The sequence below is a fragment of the Schistocerca piceifrons genome, chromosome 3 (assembly GCF_021461385.2).
Source record: "Schistocerca piceifrons isolate TAMUIC-IGC-003096 chromosome 3, iqSchPice1.1, whole genome shotgun sequence".
In the NCBI taxonomy this organism is placed as follows: domain Eukaryota; kingdom Metazoa; phylum Arthropoda; class Insecta; order Orthoptera; family Acrididae; genus Schistocerca; species Schistocerca piceifrons.
In genome coordinates, this window is record NC_060140.1 from 496,080,241 (window position 1) to 496,101,676 (window position 21,436).

The window sequence follows — 21,436 nt, forward strand, 5'->3', positions numbered from 1 at the left end:
TTAACAGCTATCGGCACTTGTTCTTTTTCGCTACTGTGAAACACATCCCTTCTACTGTAAGCTCTTGGCAATTTCGAAAAATCTGTACAGTGCAGTGAAGAAAGAACACATTCCTCTGTTATTGGCAATGGATACAGCATACGTGTGTTAGTGCTGTTACTGTAAACAGTACTCACAGTTTTGGGTGAAAGAAATGCATGCATTAGTTTTAATGTAACCAGTCTGTGTTTCGATAAGTTTGTTTAATGCTTTCACTCTGTACTTTTGCCACTCTACTTACTACCTTAATGGAAACACGGGAAATGCCAGACATGATTTTCTGCTATGCTCTGGCAAATGGAAGTAACCGTCAAGCCAACATCCTGTATGCTGCAAAACATCCAGAACGAATGGTTTCATCTGCAAAATTATAAGTTATTCTACAGCGTAAAAGCGTTCCACACAATTTAGTTTTTATTAGTTGTTAAATATTTCTCCAGTTATTTATTAGTTAATGTAACTGTTTTTGCGTGAGAAAAATGTAATACTTTCCTCTTAACCAATCTGCATGTCATCATTTTTCTATCTGTAACACCTTTTGTGTAAATAGTTCTGTGTACGTCGCACGTAACTTTATCTGTGTTTGCAATCTTCAGATGTCACCTGAAGATAGCCGAATAAGCTGAGAGCCAGATCTTGATCACATCAATATAATACTGCAGAACATTAGGAAATGTTCCGCATTTAACATTATTACAATCTTCTGTCAAGCACCGGTGGAAAATTCAATTAATGTTATTCCAAAAACTTATAAAAGCACAAACTGGTTCCATTAGAACTATTGTATGCGCTGCACTTACCGAGAACTGTGAATACGGTTTACAGTAACAGCGCTAAGGTATATTTACGGCATGCTGTATCCATGGAGAATAACGAAGGAATTTGTCCCTATTTGTTACTGCATTTTGTTGGTCGCTCCTAATTGCAACGAGCCTGCCGTAGAAGCGATGTGTTTTACAGTAGCGAAAATGAACAAACGTTCATAGCTCTTAAAGTATGGATTTTAGAGCCCATGTTTATACATTTTTGCGGCCCATACTACCACTTCCCAACGTGTGGAACACCTCTGTATACATGGGTTATGCATGTTTATTCCGACACAAACAACTTTCTGGGGAAGCCAACTACAGCGCAGAGACATAGTGAGTAACAACACTCAATAAAGATCCAAGTAATTATAAACAACAACAATTACATAGTCAAAAATGATGAGTTTTTCCAAAAAGCTGCATAGCTGTGTGAAGGTGCTTTATTCGCATCTACCGGTTTCACGTCAGTACAGAGGCCTCTTAAGGTTTCTTTGTCAAGAAGACAAACCACTGTGTGAAACTTTTGAAATGGTAGAAATACAGAATCATAGTGCTGACATTCAACATAACCGCTAAATAGCGTCAAGACACTATGCTTTATGAAGGGGAAGCTCCGCTCCTAGCCTGCTGCATGATCTCATCGGGAGCGAATAGGATTTAACATACGATGATAACGAAAGTGAGGACTTAAAATATCAATCTAGTTACAAACAAAATACGATACGAAATATTACATGAATGTAAGTTGGCCGTAGTAATAATTACTTTACATCTGCAGAAGATAAATAAAGATGTGTATGAAGAACCAATAAAATTATTTGTGAGAATGTCAAACTGCTTTCTACGGGCATTGCGCAAAATATTAAACTGAGGTGTAGACACAAAGTAAGCACAGAGACGACAGCCGTTGCCATGGCGACGGTATCGAGGAACATCTCGATGAACAGCGTCAATGGCGGGGAATTTGGTGCGCCAGAGATGTAACGACGTAAGGACGCCTTGGGTCAACCTGGAGAAAGGGCTCAAGGTTGTTCACGCACGTCTGTAGATATCTTTTGCAAAACGTAAAATAATTGTTACTACAGACATCTTACATTTATGTAACCTTTCATTTATTTTAGTCTTATCTAGGCTGATATTTTAAGTTCTCACGTACGTTCTCATCGTATGTGAAATATTATTCGCCACCAATGGGATAATTGCAGCGGGCGAGGGTGGAGCTTCGCCTTCATAACGCATGGTGTTTTGACGCTATTTATCAATTATCAAAGATCTCTTCCGACACTTTTCAGTGCTTCGCTCGTCGTCTCTTCACCATCTAGTGGTATAAAAACCTTTCTGTTTAATTCTGATCACGTATCCATATTTTATTGTGTGGATGGTTTGTATAATTTTGGTACCTGTTACCCTTCAAAGAAAATTATTCATTTTATTTAGGAGACATGGTCTGATGATGTTGATCTACTAGTAAATATGATAGAAACTGGTTACCACTGACATGCGATTCTTAATTTTCAGTAAAAACTTGCGACAAATAGAGATTATTATTTTAAATTATCTAATAAGATCTATGCTTGTCCCAATACTGTTAAAAAAAAGTCGTCTACAGAAACCCTGGAGATTACTTATGAATTGCCATATGTGAAGTTGGTCGATGTACGGAGGACATAAAATGTGGACTGGCAATAGTAAGAAACTAATTTCTGAAAAGAGAAATACTTAAAATACAAAATTTGTCTTCAGAAACTTGTCTAAAGGTATTATCTGGAGTGTAGCCTTGTATGGAAGGGAAACCATGGGCAATAAGTACGAGGACGCACGGAAAAGTAACGCCTCCGATTTTTTTTATGCGGAACTGTTACAGCTTTCAAATAAAACAAACTTTATTAGCATTCTACATCTTTGTTCTTCTTGTACACTTATTTATTTGGCAACATATTCAACTTGGTGTCGATCACATTACTCCAAACAAGAGACCAGTTTGCTGATACCGTCACTGTAGAATGTTTTTGACTTTATTGACGGAGCCACACTCTCACCTCTACTTTAACTCCTTAATCACTATCACAGTGAAGTCCTCGAAAATGTTCTTTTTCTGGAAACAAATGAAAATCGGATGGGGCCAAGTTCGACGGAAGATGTTCGATAAAAGTGAGCCCAACGCGTCGTATTCTCGCTGATGACGCAGCGTTCGTCTGTGGTCTGACATTTTCATCCTCTTCGAATTCGAAACTCGATTACAGCACGTTTCTTGCCTATCGACATAGTCAAGCTATACACCGCCATGTTAAGCGCTGCATTTCAGAGCACTCTAGCGGCAGAGGGCTGCAAATATGTAGACACAAAGAATGAAGATGTAAACCATTAATAACGTTTGTTTTATTTAAGCAAGCGCCTAGGAGTTTTCACACAAAAAATTTGAAGACATTACTTTGCAGCACACCCTCGTAGTATAAAAAGAAGGAATTTGAAAAGTGGTGCTGCTGAAGATTAGATGGATAGATTAGATGAGTAACGAGGAGGTATTGAATCGAAGTTGAGAGAAAAGAAAATTATGACACATCTTGTCTAAAAAGACTGATAGAACACATCCCGAAGCATCAAGTTTGACGATTGGATTAAAAATTTTAGAGGGAGAACGAAGGAAGTTGTAGTAGATGTACGTTGCGATAAGTTTGCAAAGATTCTTGCACAGGACAGACTATCACAGTGTGTTCTAGCAGATAAATATTCCGAACAAAACAACCAAAACACAATTAGGGTAACATAGTTTCAACGAAAATATTATCAACACTAGTTCTGAAATAATCATTTTAAATATAGATATTTGTTTTGTATTCTACTGAACACTGTAGCAAGCAATGTGCTGATAAGTTTTGCAACTTTTTCGCTGTTATCGCTTCTTTTGCTGAAAGCTGTGTTTCCTTTGTTGACAGCCGCTGGACCTGTGACGACGACCTCCATCACAGAGTTCGTGGGCAGCGAGTTCATTGAGCTGTCTGAGGACGACGACGTGCAGTTCCATCTGTACACGAGGTCAGTACCTCCCCAAAGACGCCCGGCCCCAAGTAGGCCTGTCACCTGTTGATCTGATAAAGGAGATTATGTGGTACCTGACTCTGGATAGGATAAGCGTTGTCTTAAAGAGCTGTTGCTCAACATTAAGGTGTAAACAATAATTGGCAAAAGTGTTGGAAATATGCTAGATACTAACTAAGGTGCTAAGAAATAGCATAGAAGTACTTCCAAAGCAAGATATCCAGATCATTGAAATCTTGGGAGCTTAATTTTTTCACAGTGAATCCTTACAAATACCACTAGCCAATTTCAGTTTGTAGAGGAAATTTTAAGTGCGTTCTGTGGAATGGTTATGCAAGTGGAACACGTATCATATTTAATTGTGGGTAAGCGATTGATGTTTCGATTGGATTCTAATTCTGCCGAAGACAGCTGGCAATTGCTTTGCAGGCTGAAACTCTTTGCGTTTGACAAGAGAAATAAAGAAGAATTTCAAATTCCTCTGTGGCTTCCTCACGAGAATGACTTTCTTCAGTCTACGGACCATGTTCAATAGTGTTATCACGAGACTCATTATCATTCACAGTCTTTTCAATCAGTGTCAAATGCACGGTAAGTTCGAATAGCACCAAGCGCCTTATGGACGTCGGTAGGCAGCAAGCAGCACGCGGCTGTTAGTCCAGTAGCCTATGCGTTGGAAATAAAACACTCACTGCCGAACATCACTGGTCTCGCCGGAAATAGACATTTATTCAGTACCTTTCACTCTTATTAGATTCAGACTGTCACTAAACAACTTTATATTAGAAAAACATGCGACAACTACAACCCTCCCCCTTCCATATACCAGTGCGTATTACTGCTTTCGTGACGGTGAGGTGCGCCGGCTCCGGATCGAATCCGCCCGGCGGATCAACGACGAGCATCGGCCTGGGGGTGGTTTTTAGGCAGTTTCTCACATCCCAATAGGTGACTACCGGGCTGATACGCAAGAACCGCCTCAGTTATATAATTCACAAACGTTTAGAAAGCTTTCGTACCCTTCCACATGAATCACACTACGCGCAGACGGTTGTGGTACACACATTCCGCACAGGGGAAGCGGAGAGAGTAACGGGGAGGCGACAGGAAGGGAATGCGGCCACCCTTAAAAATTAACCGTTCAATATCTGTTAACAACCACGCCGACCCTAGCAGATGCAGGACAAAGGAAAAGAAGAAAAAGATTGTTAAGGCAGCTGCAGTACTAAGATAAGTTGTAATTCGTAAACACTACAAGATACATACTAAGCGAAATCATTAGCAACGTTATAAAAATCAGCTAAATAAATTTTCTCTTTCTGAAATTTAGTGAACCAAGTATAGTGTATGGAGTTACTTTTCTCAAATCACATGAAATGTTTTTGGGGGATTTTACAGAATTTTTTTTCGAGCCGCAGCTATGTTCTTACAGAAGCCTTATCCAAAAATAAAATCTACTGAATTCAGTCATATACTGATAAGATTTCTACTGACGTACATGCTAAACGTAGAGGGATGTAAGGCTCACAAATATCGATAAGGCGTGTATCTTTCGTAATAAAATTACAGTTTTCATGCCACAGTTATTTCGAAGCAATAATACGGGGGTAACGAAATGAAAACATTACGTCGATTATTGTAACGCAAGTGCGAGATTTGATTCTTTCTTAGCGTACAGGGAATCTAGAAACTAATAGTTTAGCTGTTAATGTTTTTGTCACAGAAAGACTACTCCAAAGTGTTAAGTCCCTTTTAAGGTTAAGGTAACAAAGGACTTTTAAGGTTAAGGTAACAAAGGACATAGTGATTATAAAAGGAAAATAGGGAAAATAATCATTTGTTTGTTGAATCGATTTACTTATAACTTAACGAAATGTACAGTGAAAATTCTCTGCTACGGACTTTACAGAGATTCCTAGAATATAAATGTAGATATACTGTCATGGCGGCAAGTTTCCAGGAATCAGAAATATAACAGATGAAACGTATTAGTAGACTCGAAAAAAAAATCAAAAGAAATTTAATTTGACAGAAATCAAAAATTTACCGCCGAGTGGTCAGTACTAAACAGTTAATACAACTGTAGTACACTATGAAATTACAGTAGTACTGAAGAAAAAATATTCAGCGCTCCTCCATTGCTGAAAATATCCAGTACTTATAAGTAATTTTCCTCTTTCAGTATTAGTCCAGAGATTAAATATCACACCACTGATTAAATTACTGTACTGTCGTTGCTAGCGCCTCTGTGAATTAGGAAGAGCTGCCAAAACCACTTGAGCAGACTTTAATTATTGTTTTCAGGAAAAAGGAAGATACGCCCATGTTAATGAGTTACGAGACATACATCCCTAAACGTGTGGATTCCTTTCGTGTTGCTAACAAAAGTTTTTTGCATGCAAACTAGCTTGCACACGGAAGTTTGTAGGAACACTTCTATGACACATATATTCAGCTTTGGCACAGATCATAGCAATGCACGGAACACTCGCGGGAAATTAGTATCCCAAAGACGATGGGTCGCTTGCACGCTTAATGCTTTTGAAGAGGGAGGATTTTAAGTATACACTGTGAGGAATTCTTTCCTCTGCAACCGATAATTTTGGATGTAGCACTTCTGTTAGGGAGAAAACTTCGAATTGCTAACAGATTTAATTAGACACACATTTACCTTCCACAAAAATTTTATTTGACGTATTAGTTTCAGTCTCTGACATTCTGTTTTGCTAGTTGCCGTTTTGGGGAAAAATTGGGACTCTGACTAATTGACTCTTCCGTGGTTGTTGCCAGAATATTTTATATGCTGAGTGGCAAAACAAACGACACTGGTATAATTGTAGAATAATACACCAGTGTGTTGCGTTTTATCATTCAAGACTCACCTAGTTTGCTTCATATTATCGGCGAATGACTCTTCATTGCAACATTTCAAAATGGCCTCGTGATTATAAAGATTTAATGAGGACTTCGCTTTCTAATAAACGACGCTTCATAAGAACATTGATTTGATGCCGCTTGACATCTGATTCTCAGTTTACAACTCTGGACCCCTGTAAGACGCAATGATAAAACTGCTGTGGGTAGGCCTTGCGCCTTCTCCGCGGGCCATGTGATTGAAAGCAGTGCCTACGGTACTTTTGTGCCCGGGCTGTGTTTAGTCCGTCGTTCGAGCCACGACGAGCATTTCACTCAGAGTGGGCTTCCTCGGCCGGACATCGCTCTTAACATTAATAACATTATTAAGTTCCAAGCTATGGCCATAAAGGGCACGTTTCTTGACCCTGTAACCGGTACTACTCTGTCAAATACACTATGTGACCAAACGTATCCGGACACCTGGCTGAAAATGGCTTACAAGTTCGTGGCGCCTTCCATCGGTAACGCTGGAATTCTGTGTGGTGTTGGCCAACCCTTAGCGTTGATGACAGCTTCCACTCTCGCAGGCGTACGTTCAATCAGGTGCCGGAAGGTTTCGTGGGGAATGAAGTCCATTCTTCACGGAGTGCTGCATTGAGGAGAGGTAACGATGTCGGTCGGTGAGGCCTGGCACGAAGTCGGCGTTCCAAAACATCCCAAAGGTGTTCTATGGATTCAGGTCAGGACTCTGTGCAGGCCAGTCCATTACAGGGGTGTTATTGATGTGTAACCACTCCGCCACAGGCCGTGCATTATGAACAGGTGCTCGATCGTGTTGAAAGATGCAGTCACTATCTCCGAATTGCTCTTCAACAGTGGGAAGCAAGAAGGTGTTCAAAACATCAATGTAGGCCTGTGCTGTGATAGTGCCACGCAAAACAACAAGGCTTGCAACCCCCCTCCATGAAAAACACGACGGAACCATAACACTATCTCCTCCGAATTTTACTGTTGGCACTACAAACGCTGGCAAATGACGTTCGCCGGACATTCGCCATACCCACACCCTGCCATCGGATCGCCAGATTGTGTACCGTGATTCGCCACTCCGTATAACGTTTTTCTACTGTTCATTCGTCCAATGTTTAAGCTCCCTACACTAAGCGAGGCGTCGTTTGGCAGTTACCGGCGTGATGTGAGGCTTAGGAGCAGCCGCTCGACTATGAAGTCCAAGTTTTTTCACCTCCCGCCTAATTGTCATAATACTTGCAGTGGATCCTGATGCAGTTTGTAATTTCTGTGTGATGGTCTGGATAGATGTCTGCCTGTTACACATTACGACCATCTTAAACTGTCGGCGGTGTCTTTCAGTTAACAGATGGGGTCGGCCTGTGCGCCTATGTGCCGTACGTGAGAATTCACGTTTCCACTTCACTATCAGGTCGGAAACGGTGGACCTAGGGATGTTTAGCAGTGTGGAAATCTCGCTTACAGACGTATGACACAAGTGACACCCAATCACCTGATCACGTTCGAAGGCCGTAATTTCTGCGGTGCGCCCTATACTGCTCTATCACGATGTCTAATGACTACTGAGGTCGCTGATATGGAGGGCCTGGCAGTAGGTGGCAGCGCAATGCACCTAATATGAAAAACGTTTGTTTTTGGGATGGCCGGATATTTTGATTACATAATGTAGCTGCTCAGTTTGCCTCAGGCGGCTCAGTGTACCTCATTGTAGTCATCCCAGCAAGGATAAATCCCTGGCAGTAGCGGAAACTGGGCAGGGGCCCTCCACATGGCAGTTACGAGCGCTGGCCGCTCAGACACAGAGACGGACACATTAATAGCGAATTCATTAAAAGTCAGAAAGAAGAACACTTGATTTATACATTCAGCTAATATGTTGGTCATTTTTAAAAGCAAATTTTCGATAAATCGTTTTGTGGATTCCGAATATATTCGACATTCGTTTTATGACTGTTGATATTTTTGAAAATATCGGAAACCGTTATATCTATATTTAAGAATATATTGTCGGCTCTCGATAAAGCGAGGGAAGGTATCGATGTATCGACGGAAGAAGTACCGGCGTTCCGACCCATTAAAATACCGACCAGATTTTCTTTACTTCACGTCAATGGTGACCAGTTTTTATGTCATCAGTCTATAGGTTTCGCTCTATAATGACCATCTTCAGATCTGTTTTATAAAAACTTGTCATGGTATACCGGAAGACAGTATATTAGGACATGTTTTTATAAATTAGATCTGAAGATGGTCATTATATACCGAAACCGGTAGTCTGATGACATAAAAATTTGTGAAAGTAGACGTGAAGTAAAGGAAATTTATTCTGTTTCCGGGTCACTGTTCAATTCGCGCAGCTTGGGAAAAATATCGGCTTCACACTGTAAATGTATTGCCGGTTTTAGAGAGGTATATTTAAGTATCGATTTATTATTAGATATTCTGTACGTCAACAAATTCTCTGTCTGCCTATCCCCTTTAGAGCAAGAAGTGATAGGAAAACTATGCAAGTTTACGCTCGGCGATAACTGCTTTGCAAACAATGGTAACTGTATGTAGGTGGCACAATAAAAGGTGTCCGATGGGTCCGTCACTCGGTTTTATCACATGTCGGATTTGTCAGGAACACATCATGTCGACTTCCCTGTTTTTTTCATTTCTGTCACTAGGAGCTGTGTCAGCGCTTAGTGGTGGACCTGAAGCTTGGAGTTTCTGTTTGTAGCGTGAAATGCTGATTACGTCACCATTTCCCCTCATACGTCTCCGCCCACGGCAGAGACCAAACCTGTCATTTAGATTTGTGTTTAACATTTTCAACAATTGTTGTTGAAGACTGCCAATGTGAAAAAATAGCAAACTAGCTGCGTTAAAATTTTGTTTTTTTAACGCCACTGGTGTGCTATTTTTACACATCGAAAAATTTGTAATTCCATTCACATCGCGACTCCCTAGTGCAATCGCACTTCTTCTTTTGTGCCACCTATACTTGCTTCACACAGTCAAAGGGAAATATTTTGCGTGATGAAAGTTCAAAATGTAATAAGTCTCCTTCACACAGTGAAAGTAAAATTATGTTCTACTTCAGTTTCAAAAGAACAACTTCAAACATGTACCAAAAATTTTGAAAAAATATAACATAAAATAAAAATATTGGCATTCGATATTGCCATTTTTATATCGAAGGACAGAGTGTCACCGATACATATAGATATTTTTTGCAAAGAGTATCGATTTATCGATATTTTATTGACAGCCCTAGTTCGAATGAAAAGTACCGCTCCACTATGTTTGATGCAACCAGTAAGAGGTAAAGCACTCAGTCGCGAATAATGTTTATAGCATATCCAGATTTCGGACATTGTGTGGCCGTCCTCAGTGCTATAGGACATGTAAACAATCAGTTACAATAAGATAACGTGCATGTCTTATTGAATGCACAGTTGTATAACCCTTAAATGTGAGTCGATGATAAAATACATACCAATAAGACATGAAAACCACTTAAATCTGTACCGGGTGATCAAAAAGTCAGTATAACTTTGAAAACTAAATAAACCACGGAATAAAGTAGATAGAGAGGTAAAAATTGACACACATTCTTGGAATGACATAGGGTTTTATTAGAAGAAGAAGAAGAAGAAGAAAAAAAACAAAGTTCACAAAATGTCCAACAGATGGCGCTGGACTGCTACCGTGACGGGTGAGAGGTACGCCGATATGTTACAGAATCGCATCATCCCTAGCCTGCCTGATAAACACCTGCTCGAACTTACGATGTTTATGCAGGATGGCGCTCCACCCCATATTGCTAGACGCGTGAAAGATCTCTTGCGCGCGTCGTTTTGTGATGATCGTGTGCTCAGCCGCCACTTTCGTCATGCTTGGCCTCCCAGATTCCCAGACATCAGTCCGTGCGATTATTGGCTTCGGGGTTACCTGGAGTCGCAAGTGCATCGTGATCGACCGACATCTCTAGGGATGCTGGAAGACAACATCCGACGCCAATGCCTCACCATAACTCCGGACATGCTTTACAGTGCTGTTCACAACTTTATTCCTCGACTACAGCTATTGTTGAGGAATGGTGGTGGACATATTGAGCATTTCCTGTAAAGAACATCATCTTTGCTTTGTCTTACCTTGCTATGCTAATTATTGCTATTCTGATCAGATGAAGCGCCATCTGTCGGACATGTTTTGAACTTTTGTATTTTTTTTTTGTTATAATAAAACCTTATGTCATTCCAAGAATGTGTGTCAATTTGTACCTCTCTACCTACATTATTCCGTGATCTATTCAGTTTTCAAATTTATACTGACTTTTTGATCATCCGGTACATCGTTCCAAGTGAACTACTCATATCAAAGGTTGATTTCACACTGATGCCGTTACAGTTACAACACAACTGGTTTCGTTTTACTACGGTGACGGAAGTCGTGGGATACCTCACACTATCGTGTCGGACCTCGTTTTCCCGGCGTACTGCAGCAACTCGACGTGGCATGGACTCAACAAGTCGTTGGAAGTCCCCTGAAGAAAGATTGAGCCAGTCTGCCTCTATAGCCGTCCATAATTGCAAAAGTGTTGCCGGTGCAAGAGTTTGTGCACGAACTGACCTCTCGATTATGTCCCATACATGTTCGCTGGGATCCGCTTCGGGTGATCATTCGCTCGAACTATTCAGACTGTTCTTCAAACCAACTGGTCATACGTAAAGATGAATAACATCTTCGTTTGGGGCCACGAAGTCCATGAATGGCTGCAAATAATCATTTCCAGTCAATTATCGGTTCAGCTGGACTGGAAGATCCAGTAAATTCCATGTGAACACAGTGCACAACATTGTGGAGCCACCGCCAGCTGGCACAGTGCATTGTTGGCAACTTGGGTCCATGGCCTTCGTGAGGTCTGCGGCACACTCCAATCACATGGACCCTACCATCAGTTCTCAGTAACTGAAATTGGGACTCATCTGACCACGCCGGAGTTTCGAGTCGTCTAGGGTCCAACCAATACGATCACGAACCCAGGAGAGGCGCTGCAGGCGATGACGCACTGTTAGGAAAGGCACTCGCGTCGGTCGGCCGTTGCCATAGCTCATTAACGGAAAAAATCGCCGAACTGTCCTAAGGGATACGTTCGTCGTGAGTCCCTCATTGATTTTTGCGGTGATTTAATGCAGTGTTGCTTGTCTGTTAGCACTGACAACTCTACGCAAACGTCAATGCTGTCGGCCGTTAAGTGAAGGCATCGGCCCGTGCGTTGTCCGTGGTGAGAGGTAATGGTTGAAGTATTGATGTTATCGGCAATCTCGTGACACTGTGAATCTCGGTATGTTGAATTCCCTGACGATTTGCGAAATGGAATGCCCCGTGCGACTAGCCCCAACTACTATTTCGCGTTCAAAGACTGTTAATTCCCGGCGTGTAGCTACACTCACGTCGGAAATATTGTCACGTGAATCACCTGAGTACAAATGACAGCTACGCAACTGACTGCACTTTTATATCTTGTGTACTCGATAGTATCGCCATCTGTACTGACCCCATGCATTACCTTTACTTTACAATTCGTAAGTTTCATCACTGTATTTGTTATTTTGTACTTTTAAAACAGTAACGTATGTAAAACAAATAAGTTGGTTTTAACTAAAAATAGTGAGTAATGCTTTACATTTATAGATGGTGTTAATTATGTGAAGTAACTGATGACATTGGTTACTGCCGCACGGTTTACAACTGCACATAGTTTAAAAATTAGCAAACATTATGTTCAAAATACCTTATTTAAGAAATTTTTTAGTTAAATCTGTGTTACCTACTAAGCACAGCTGAAAGGAATTGGAAGACACTGTGGTGTCGTAGATTATCGTTCCAACAGCTGTGGGTTAAAAGGACCAAAAATCTTTCTTATTTAAAGTGTTCTTTCCCGTAAGTTTCACGTAGAAAAGCCAATAAACTTGTAGTAATTTGTGAATACACTATATTTGCCTACAGAAATTTTGCACTCACAAGCGATGTAGAAGGTGCGTTATAGGTCGTTCATGTTGTTACAGCCGGCCGGGGTGGCCGAGCGGTTCTAGTCGCTACAGTCTGGAACCGCGCGACTGCTACGGTCACAGGTTCGAATCCTGCCTCGGGCATGGATGTGTGTGATGTCCTTAGGTTAGTTAGGTTTAAGTGGTTCTACGTTCTAGGGGACCGCTGACCTCAGAATTTAAGTCCCATAGTGCTCAGAGCCATTTTAGTGTTGTTGCATTTGATGTTTACACTAGCTCACAAATTCCTCTTCAACCTTCTTTCTCTCAACTTGTAACGTTTCAGCTCATTAAAGGTTAGAGTTAGCTACTCTGTCGCTCTTATCGAACAATAAGTCGGTGAACAAGGCTTATGAATACCGAACGTATATCACGAAACGGTACAGCGCACGCTCTGAAAGAACTTCAGTTGGTCGTACGGTGCGGTACTGGTTTACAAAATTGAACGGAACTGTGAGAGCGAAAAAAGTTTTCTAATTATGTTGACCTGCATATTCCAAGTCTTACTTTCTATGGACGTTGTAGGAAAAAGAATTTTACAACAGTAGGGAAAAACGCCAGATTATTCGGAAACTCGACGAACTACGGTTCAGAAATTCTGAAATGCACCGGCTGCTCGATTTATCGGTATTTAATTCCGAGCTCACGCTCCAAAGGGTAAGCTGTCCGGGCGCGGATGCCGGATGGATGGCTTTAAATCACGATCGGTGCTTAAAACGGCCCGCTTTGCTGCAGTGGCCGAGTTCTGCCAATAAACACGGCGAGCCCCTCGAGAGCTGTGCCCGGCGGCAGGCAGGGGCGGCGGGGGTGGCGGGAACCAACGGGGGCCGCGGTTCACGTAGCTTAGCGTAGCAGCCGCACTCTTTGACGGGGAGGGACGGGGCTGGGCCGTTCATTTTTACCTGTGTACCTGCCAATCTCGCAGTCCGTTCCACGAGCGCGCTTCTAGTTCATAGGCACGGATGCGATTTTCAAGAAGCAGCTAAGCCGGTGATGTTCCATAGAAGAACTCATCCATACTTGTATCATAAAAACTGATATATATTCCACATCTTCTCGAAAACTACTGGACCGATTTCAACCAAACTTGATTCACATAACACTACCTGTTTGGAAAAAAATCACTGTGGGGGTACGGATCACCTATATATCAAAGGGATGGCGTCGTTTGTGAAAAGAAGTGTTGCCCACAACATGCGAATACCCATACTTTAGTCAACCAGTGTTTGAGAATCAGTGCACTCAGTGACTTGCAACGAACTTTGCACACAATTTCAAGACCTTTAGGAAACTTTCTTGTTGACAATCAGCACAAAATGGAGCAAGGAAAAGAGTTTACCACTTACCAATTCTTTTCTTTTCCTGTAGTAAAACAGCCGCATAAAGAATGAAGTTTCAATTTATTACTTTTTTACTACTATCTGTATTCGCAACACGTTTTGCAGACAGCACTTGTATATACCAATTAATGTACCAGTGAAATTATATCGTTGTAGGAGATATGGTTCAGGAGGTATGACACCATAAACACAAAGATGTGGAAGAAGTGCCGTATCATGCAGAACGTTTACATGTATCATTGTACGACACACAGTTCAGGGGATATGCCCGAAAAACAGCCGCATCATGCATGACACTATTACTTTTTCACAACGTATTTCGCAGACAGTAGCTATACACCCTACTGGACATACTTGCAAAATTATATTACTGCACAGCAAATAGTTCAGGGGATACGACTTCAAAAGCATTGAACTGCGTAGAAGTGAAGCTCCACGGCGAAATTTATATGAAGTATATTTGACATACGTGTAAGCGGGCGAAATCATGGGTAAAAAGCTTATCCTAAACCCCTGAAACGAGTCGACCAAATTTGGTACACATTTTAGTTGAGATCCGGAAAGACATACTGTGGGGGTAAGAACTACCAGTCTCCTATCGGAATGAACGTTCTAACGAGGAGAGCAAAGAAGGAATGAGGAGGGCGACACAAATAGGGTGGAGGAGGAGACTGACCGAGAGAGAGGGAGGGGGGAACGGATAGAGAGCGGAGAGGAGATAGAGAAAGAAAAGAGGATGATATGGCGGTGGGAGGGGGGAGGGGGGGAAGAGGTAGGTAGAGAGAGAGGTTGTGATGAGATGAAAAGAGAGAGGGGAAGCAGGAAATAAACAGGGAATAGAAAGAGATGGACAGACAGAGAGACAGGAGGAAATTGACGGAGAGTGGGGGGTGGGGGAGGGGGGTTTGAATTTAGTTTTCCATTTAATCTCCTCGTCACAAGCGTGCAAAGTAATTGGGAGTGATTATGTTCGGGGGTTGTATTTTTTAGTGTGCTCGACATCTAGATTTCAGCGCCCACGTGAAATTACTGAGACACTATCTGATCAAAACGGTATTCAATGCAGAAAACTTTCCACTGAAACAGCTGGCCGGGGTGGGCGAGCGGTTCTAGGCGCTACAATCCGGAACCTCGTGACCGCTACGGTCGCAGGTTCGAATCCTACCTCGGGCATGGATTTGTGTGATGTCCTTAGGTTAGTTAGGTTTGAGTAGTTCTAAGTTCTAGAGGACTGATGATCTCAGAAGTTAAATCCCATAGTGCTCAGAGCCATTTGAACCATATTTTTTTCCACTGAAATATATAATATACTCCTAGCCATTAAAACTGCAGTTTCCTGCAGGCAACAGCGTGTAACAACGATAAATCGCTATGACGTGTGCGACCTCATTCGATTTTTTAGTTTTCGTTCGTTTTATTTGCTGCCATTTACAAATGACCTGCCACCTATAGCGTGATTAAAATTACTTGATAGGTGACGCCTGGCGCTTGCCGCTACAGTGTTTCCACATTCGCTGCCGACGAAAGCTCTGTTATAGGCGACACACAAACACGGCGGGTCACTTCACAAATGCTGTTACCATGTAACGCAGAGCAATGTTAGAAGCGGCAGCACTAAAATCATTATAGCTTTGTTCCTGGCGTTTAAGACTAACTTACAGGCGTAAACTCAAGACAGAAAAATTTCAGCTTCAGCGGTAAAAGAAAACTGTAATTTCTCACTGTCATCGGTTACCTGAAACTATCCTCATACTGGCTACAAGAGCTGCCGCGTTGCCAACCAACCTGTGAGCAATCCTGAGTGGCACTTGGTTGCAGATTATAGGCGACACAAGCAGACTCGAAACGAAAAAGATAATGACAGGAAGAAAAGTAAGTGCAAATAAGGAAGTCAATACGATCAAAATGACGCGAGAAAGTATTAGAAATAAAAAAATTATTACATTAAAACAGTTAAGTGAACAAAAATAATAATCAAAGTCTTTTGCCGGCCGATGTGGCCGAGCGGTTCTAGGCGCGTCAGTCCGGAACCGCGCTGCTGCTACGGTCGCAGGTTCGAATCCTGCCTCGGGCATGGATGTGTTAGGTTAGTTTGATTTAAGTAGTTCTCAGTCTAGGGGACTGATGACCTCAGATGTTAAGTCCCATAGTGATCAGAGCCATCTGAACCAAAGTCTTTTGATTAGATTTAGAAAAATAAAAAATATCACTGTACATGACGAGATTCGAGCCTATGACCTTCCGCAAATGAGGTTTATAATGTACTCACTGCGTTACAGCATTACGCTGAGGAAGATTATTGTATTTATGACTCTGGTGATCCAGTCGCAATGACTGAGTGCAGCCTTCAAAAATTTGGTTTCATGCAATGTCGTGCGGAGCTTATCTAAAGTAAGCCGATTTCTATGATCAAAACAACTATAAATGTGACGCTGAATCGCCTATGTGCTGAAGAATCCAGTAGTGTTTGGTTAGTGCTGTGTATGAAAAGTTTTCTGTGTGTGTGTGTGTGTGTGTGTGTGTGTGTGTGTGTGTGTGTGTGTGTGTGTGCTGTTTCTGATGTGGTAATCAAATGCGATGAAACACGAAATAGATGGACCAAATCCAGAATTCGCGATCCAAACACATGAAGAAAGAAAGCCGGATAAGTAATTGGAAATGAACTAATAGTAGTGGCAGTTTCGCAACGGCGAACGATTCGGGCGTGACGCTGAACACACTGAAGGAAAACAGTTATAACGCATGAAGTGTCAACCATTAATCGGTCTGTGGAGACTAAGACAAGTCGTGTTTTTACAATATCAAACTGTGCATATACATAGTACAAAGCTCTTATTATTCTAACAAAGTTTTAATAATGTTACAGCTTCAAGTACTACTAAACTTCAAACTAAATTAGAAGCGGAACTGCCTAAAATTAGCAGTTAATGTATTATGAAGGCAGATAAATAGTGAACATAGTGTAGAGATTAGATTTGTGGAATACCAACGGCGATGCTGTCGAGAAGGGAGAACCTCAGAAAGACTTGCAGCCTCTCGGCTCTTGGCAGCATTTGTGTTATTGCTGATACTTGATTTATTTGCGTGGGGCCGTAGTCCAGGGCATAATTCTCTGCCTAACGTTTCGTATTCCACTGTTTGAGACTTCATCAGGAGCTTTTACGACTTGGAAAACAGTTAAAGTCTCAAACAAGCTCAGTGAATCCAACTGAAAAATGGTTCAAATGGCTCTGAGGACTATGGGACTCAACTTCTGAAGTCATCAGTCCCCTAGAACTTAGAACTACTTAAACCTAACTAACCTAAGGACATCACACACATCCATGCCAGAGGCAGGATTCGAACCTGCGACCGTAGCCGTCTCGTGGTTCCAGACTGTAGCGCCTAGAACCGTACGGCCACTCCGGCCGGCAGTGAATCGAACTGTTTATACGTATCCACGCAACAGTCGGCTCATGGCGTCATCAGATCGGTGACTAGATCGTGGAGTCGCTCAGATCTTTGTTACGCGGCTTGAAGTGGGAAAGAATTGGGGCCGTTTCTTTTATTTAGACCTATAGCCCTGAAACTTATGTAACAAACGGAGGACTGAAAGAAACTGTGGAGAACAAACCGACTTTTCGCATCTACACTGGGCGTCACATGAAAGACCAAACGAACAATATTTATTTGGCTGACTGCAGCTACACACAGCAAAAATTACATTGTAAATATCTGCCGAAACACCAGATAGAATGCATCTGACGAGATTTACGCGCAAATCCGGTAAATGTGTACTGACGGGAAGAAATCACAGCACCAAGAAGAAGTTGTGCGACATAAACAAAAGTTGGGGTTTCTAAGTGGAACGTCAGTATCCATGGAATGTAAACGTGCGGTGAGGGATAGTGAACTACCAGTTCATAGGCTCGTTTTTCACAGACGGAACATTGAATATGCGTAAGTATCGCAGCCTCCTAACAGACCATCTTCCACAGATGCTAGAAGAAGTTCCTCTGCAGACTAGGAGGAACCTGTGGTACCAACATGACGGCTGTCAACCCCATAGTGCAGGAAGAACTACAGCCTGTCAAAACGAATTGTTTCAAAATCGTTGGATTGGGCGCAGACGACCTGTACTTTGGCCGGTCCGTTCCTCGTTTTTGACATCTGTAAACCCTTTTCTGTGAGGTAAGCTGAAAGACGCTGTCTACAAGGACGTGTTAACTATACCCGATGATATGCAACGCATATTACTGCTACCTGCCAGGACATTTCTGCTGAAATGCTAGCACGTGTGCAGCAGTTTTCCCATACAACACTGGAAGCGTGTATAACCGCTGACGATGGTCATTTTGAATATAACCTGTGATGGTCAGTTGTATCGTTACTGGTCATAATCCATATAACTACGTATGCAGTTGTGTTGTTCTTTAGTGTGCGCTAGCACAGGCATTGAACTAGTGTCAGTATAGGAACTTTTCAAAATACGATATCTCGTAAACGATTCGGACTAGAATCCTAGAAAAAACACCATTGACATTCTAATTTACGCTACTTTTAATGTGTTAATGTCAATAGGCATGGTTCCGTTTAAAAAGTGTATGTTTGCACAAACATTACACTTTCTAAGTATTATCACAGTCTGTTGATTGACTAACAATATCAGCACCTGACTAACAATCCATTGTATGAAAGCTGCACATCAGTAGCAGTTTCCATTTCCGCAATATTTGCCGTGCAAGTTTTAGCTGATTCATACTGTTTACCATATGGGTACCCAACTTTATTGGAATGACTGTGTGCTGCAGGTTTTGCGTTGTTACTAGTGTTAGTATCACGACTAGGCTTCAGTCGCTGGTAGTGGTACGGCGACGGAGGACTGAAACGCAAGCGTCAGTGTGCATTACAGCCGCAGACAGTTAACATGGGTCATTACAAGGGGAGCAGGGCTTTACTCGAGGACTGTTTCATCAAAACAGCAGCTATAGTACTGATAATATTCTTCTCGGGTATGCAGCCGGATCATAACGTCTTCATGGCACAATATTTCCGCGGTCCAAGTCGCCGGCGAGATCGTGCACCAGCACTCTCACCTGAAGATGGCGGCCAGTTGGACCGCGGAAATATTGTGCCATGAAGACGTTATGATCCGGCTGCATACCCGAGAAGAATATTATCAATTATTACGCCGGGAAAGCCTTCGTAGTCACAGCAATAGTACTGCTGCTCTAAGCGTGTATCGACGCATTGAAGAAATACCGAGAGGTCCTCTTTTCGCACTGGAGTTGAACAACATCATTCGGAAGTTCAAATTAAGGGCGATTTGGGAACTGCTCCTGGGAGAGGCCGATGGCCAGCTGCACCACAAATTGTTGAAGACCTTTCTGTTTCTATGGATGGGAATGCTGGACGTTGGAGGTTGAAAATGATCATAGCGAGGGAGGTCGCGAGCATTGCACCTGAGATGTTGCGGATAGCGGTAGAACAATCTCTAGTACGGTTCCATGTTGTCGTGGGTGCAGGTGGTCGTCACTCCAAGCAACGTTTGCGACCTGGAACGTAAACATGGTATGCAATTAACAAACCTTACCCTCATACGTGGAAGTTAAAATTTGGTCTTTGTATTGTATTGTGTTGTGTTGTATGTTAACAGGGGGCCTAGAAACGACGGAGAGGCTCCGTCCCCGCCACATCCGCAGTCGTTCACAACCCCACGACGACTATCGCAGTGCACCCTCCGCCGCCCCACACCGAACCACTCTTTCCAGGTTATCGTGCGATTCGGCCCCCAGGGAACGTTTCACACCAGACGAGTGTAACCCCTAAGTTTGCGTGGTGGAGTAATGGTGGTGCACGCGTACGTGGAGAACTTGCTTGCGCAGCAATCGCCGACATTGTGTAGTCGAGGCGGTATAAGGGTAACCAGCCTGCATTCGCCGAAGCAGATGGAAAACCGCCTAAAAACCATCCACAGACTGGCCGGCTCACCGGACCCCGACACAAGTCCGCCGGACGGATTCGTGCTGGGGACCAAGCGCTCCCTCCTAATCTGGAGAGGGCAAGTTTGGTCTTACAATGGTTATTGATTATTTCTGTTCCGCATGTCCTTACAAATGTTCCCATGATGTTTCAATGTCCTACGACCACTTGTTTTTGATGAGGTCCCTCACAAGTATCGAAAGTTTAATGATAACCACCCTATACCTATATTAGATGCGAAACATCTCAAATCTTAAAATACCGATGGTTTCTATGTTTTGTAGACAGTGTAATTTCTCACAAAAACGGATGTGTGATTTGAGGAAGTTCACATGAATTGTGCACTTGTTTCTACTGTGAGACGGACTGGGGTAGCTTCTTGTTCCAACATTAATTCTAGTACCTTCGTCCTGGCTCCTCACGATTTTATCTGCAAGTCTGACGAGTGAGCGATCTCTTTTTTTCGACAGCTCGGAAGGTCTTCTTATGTACGATGCATGAAGCCTTGTAGACAGACAGCAACACGTTTCGACCGCTACAGTTTGAATCTCGACCTGCTTGTTGTTTCGCTACAATGTAGTCTGTGGTACGCTAGGGCTGCGTTGAAAGGTAGCAAGCGAGTGAGTGGTCAGCTCGCAGCAGTCCCGCGCCCTCGTATTTGACAACAGGAGCAGAGTTTCACGGCTCACAGCACTGGTCAGTCTCTCTGCACTCGGCGAATACCCGTCGCGGGTGAAAGAGAAGCCCCTTTGTAAGCACGGATAATGCGCTACCTGCGTCCTGCTATCGCCGGGACCTCATCTGGCCAGTGGCAAGCTCTCTCTTTGTCGCACGCTGACTTTCCACCTCAGAGGCTCCATTGTACAAGCTACCACCCGGAGCTCCAAATTCTGTCACTTCTATTGTGGACTTTCAGACGCCCTATAGTAACTGTTACAATTATCTAAATCGTTTCTGATCAATACCTGCACAACAATATTTCATCCATAAAGTGCGAGGATATTTAAAAAAAACTTCAGCTTCCTTGTGAAAGGAAATTGTAATTATAGAGAGTACCCGAATTTATGTGACAGCTTGTAAACGAGTGCTGTCGTGCGGAAGTCACGCTGTAAGTCAGGATACCAGGTACGTTGTACTGAATTTCTCTTTTTAGATCTTAAAACTTTTCGCTGTACCATGTGGAAATGTAGTTGTGACACGTTTCACGAACTGAAGCAGCGGTACGCCTTTCTTGCCAGAAACGTCAGTGTCGAACTTCCTTCGAAGAATACGTAGACCTTTTAACAAATTCATTACGTTAATATTACAAAATTGTCCATCTTTA

General features: G+C 42.5%; 1 protein-coding gene across 1 annotated transcript in view; it reads left to right on the forward strand.

Annotated features, from left to right (window-relative positions):
* LOC124788774 (lipase member H-like) overlaps positions 1 to 21,436 on the forward strand; it is a 480,664-nt gene that overhangs the window by 323,682 nt on the left and 135,546 nt on the right. Inside the window, exon 4 of the mRNA XM_047256057.1 lies at positions 3,785 to 3,884. Coding sequence (XP_047112013.1) covers positions 3,785 to 3,884 — 100 coding nt within the window. The remainder of the gene's footprint in view (positions 1 to 3,784; positions 3,885 to 21,436) is intronic.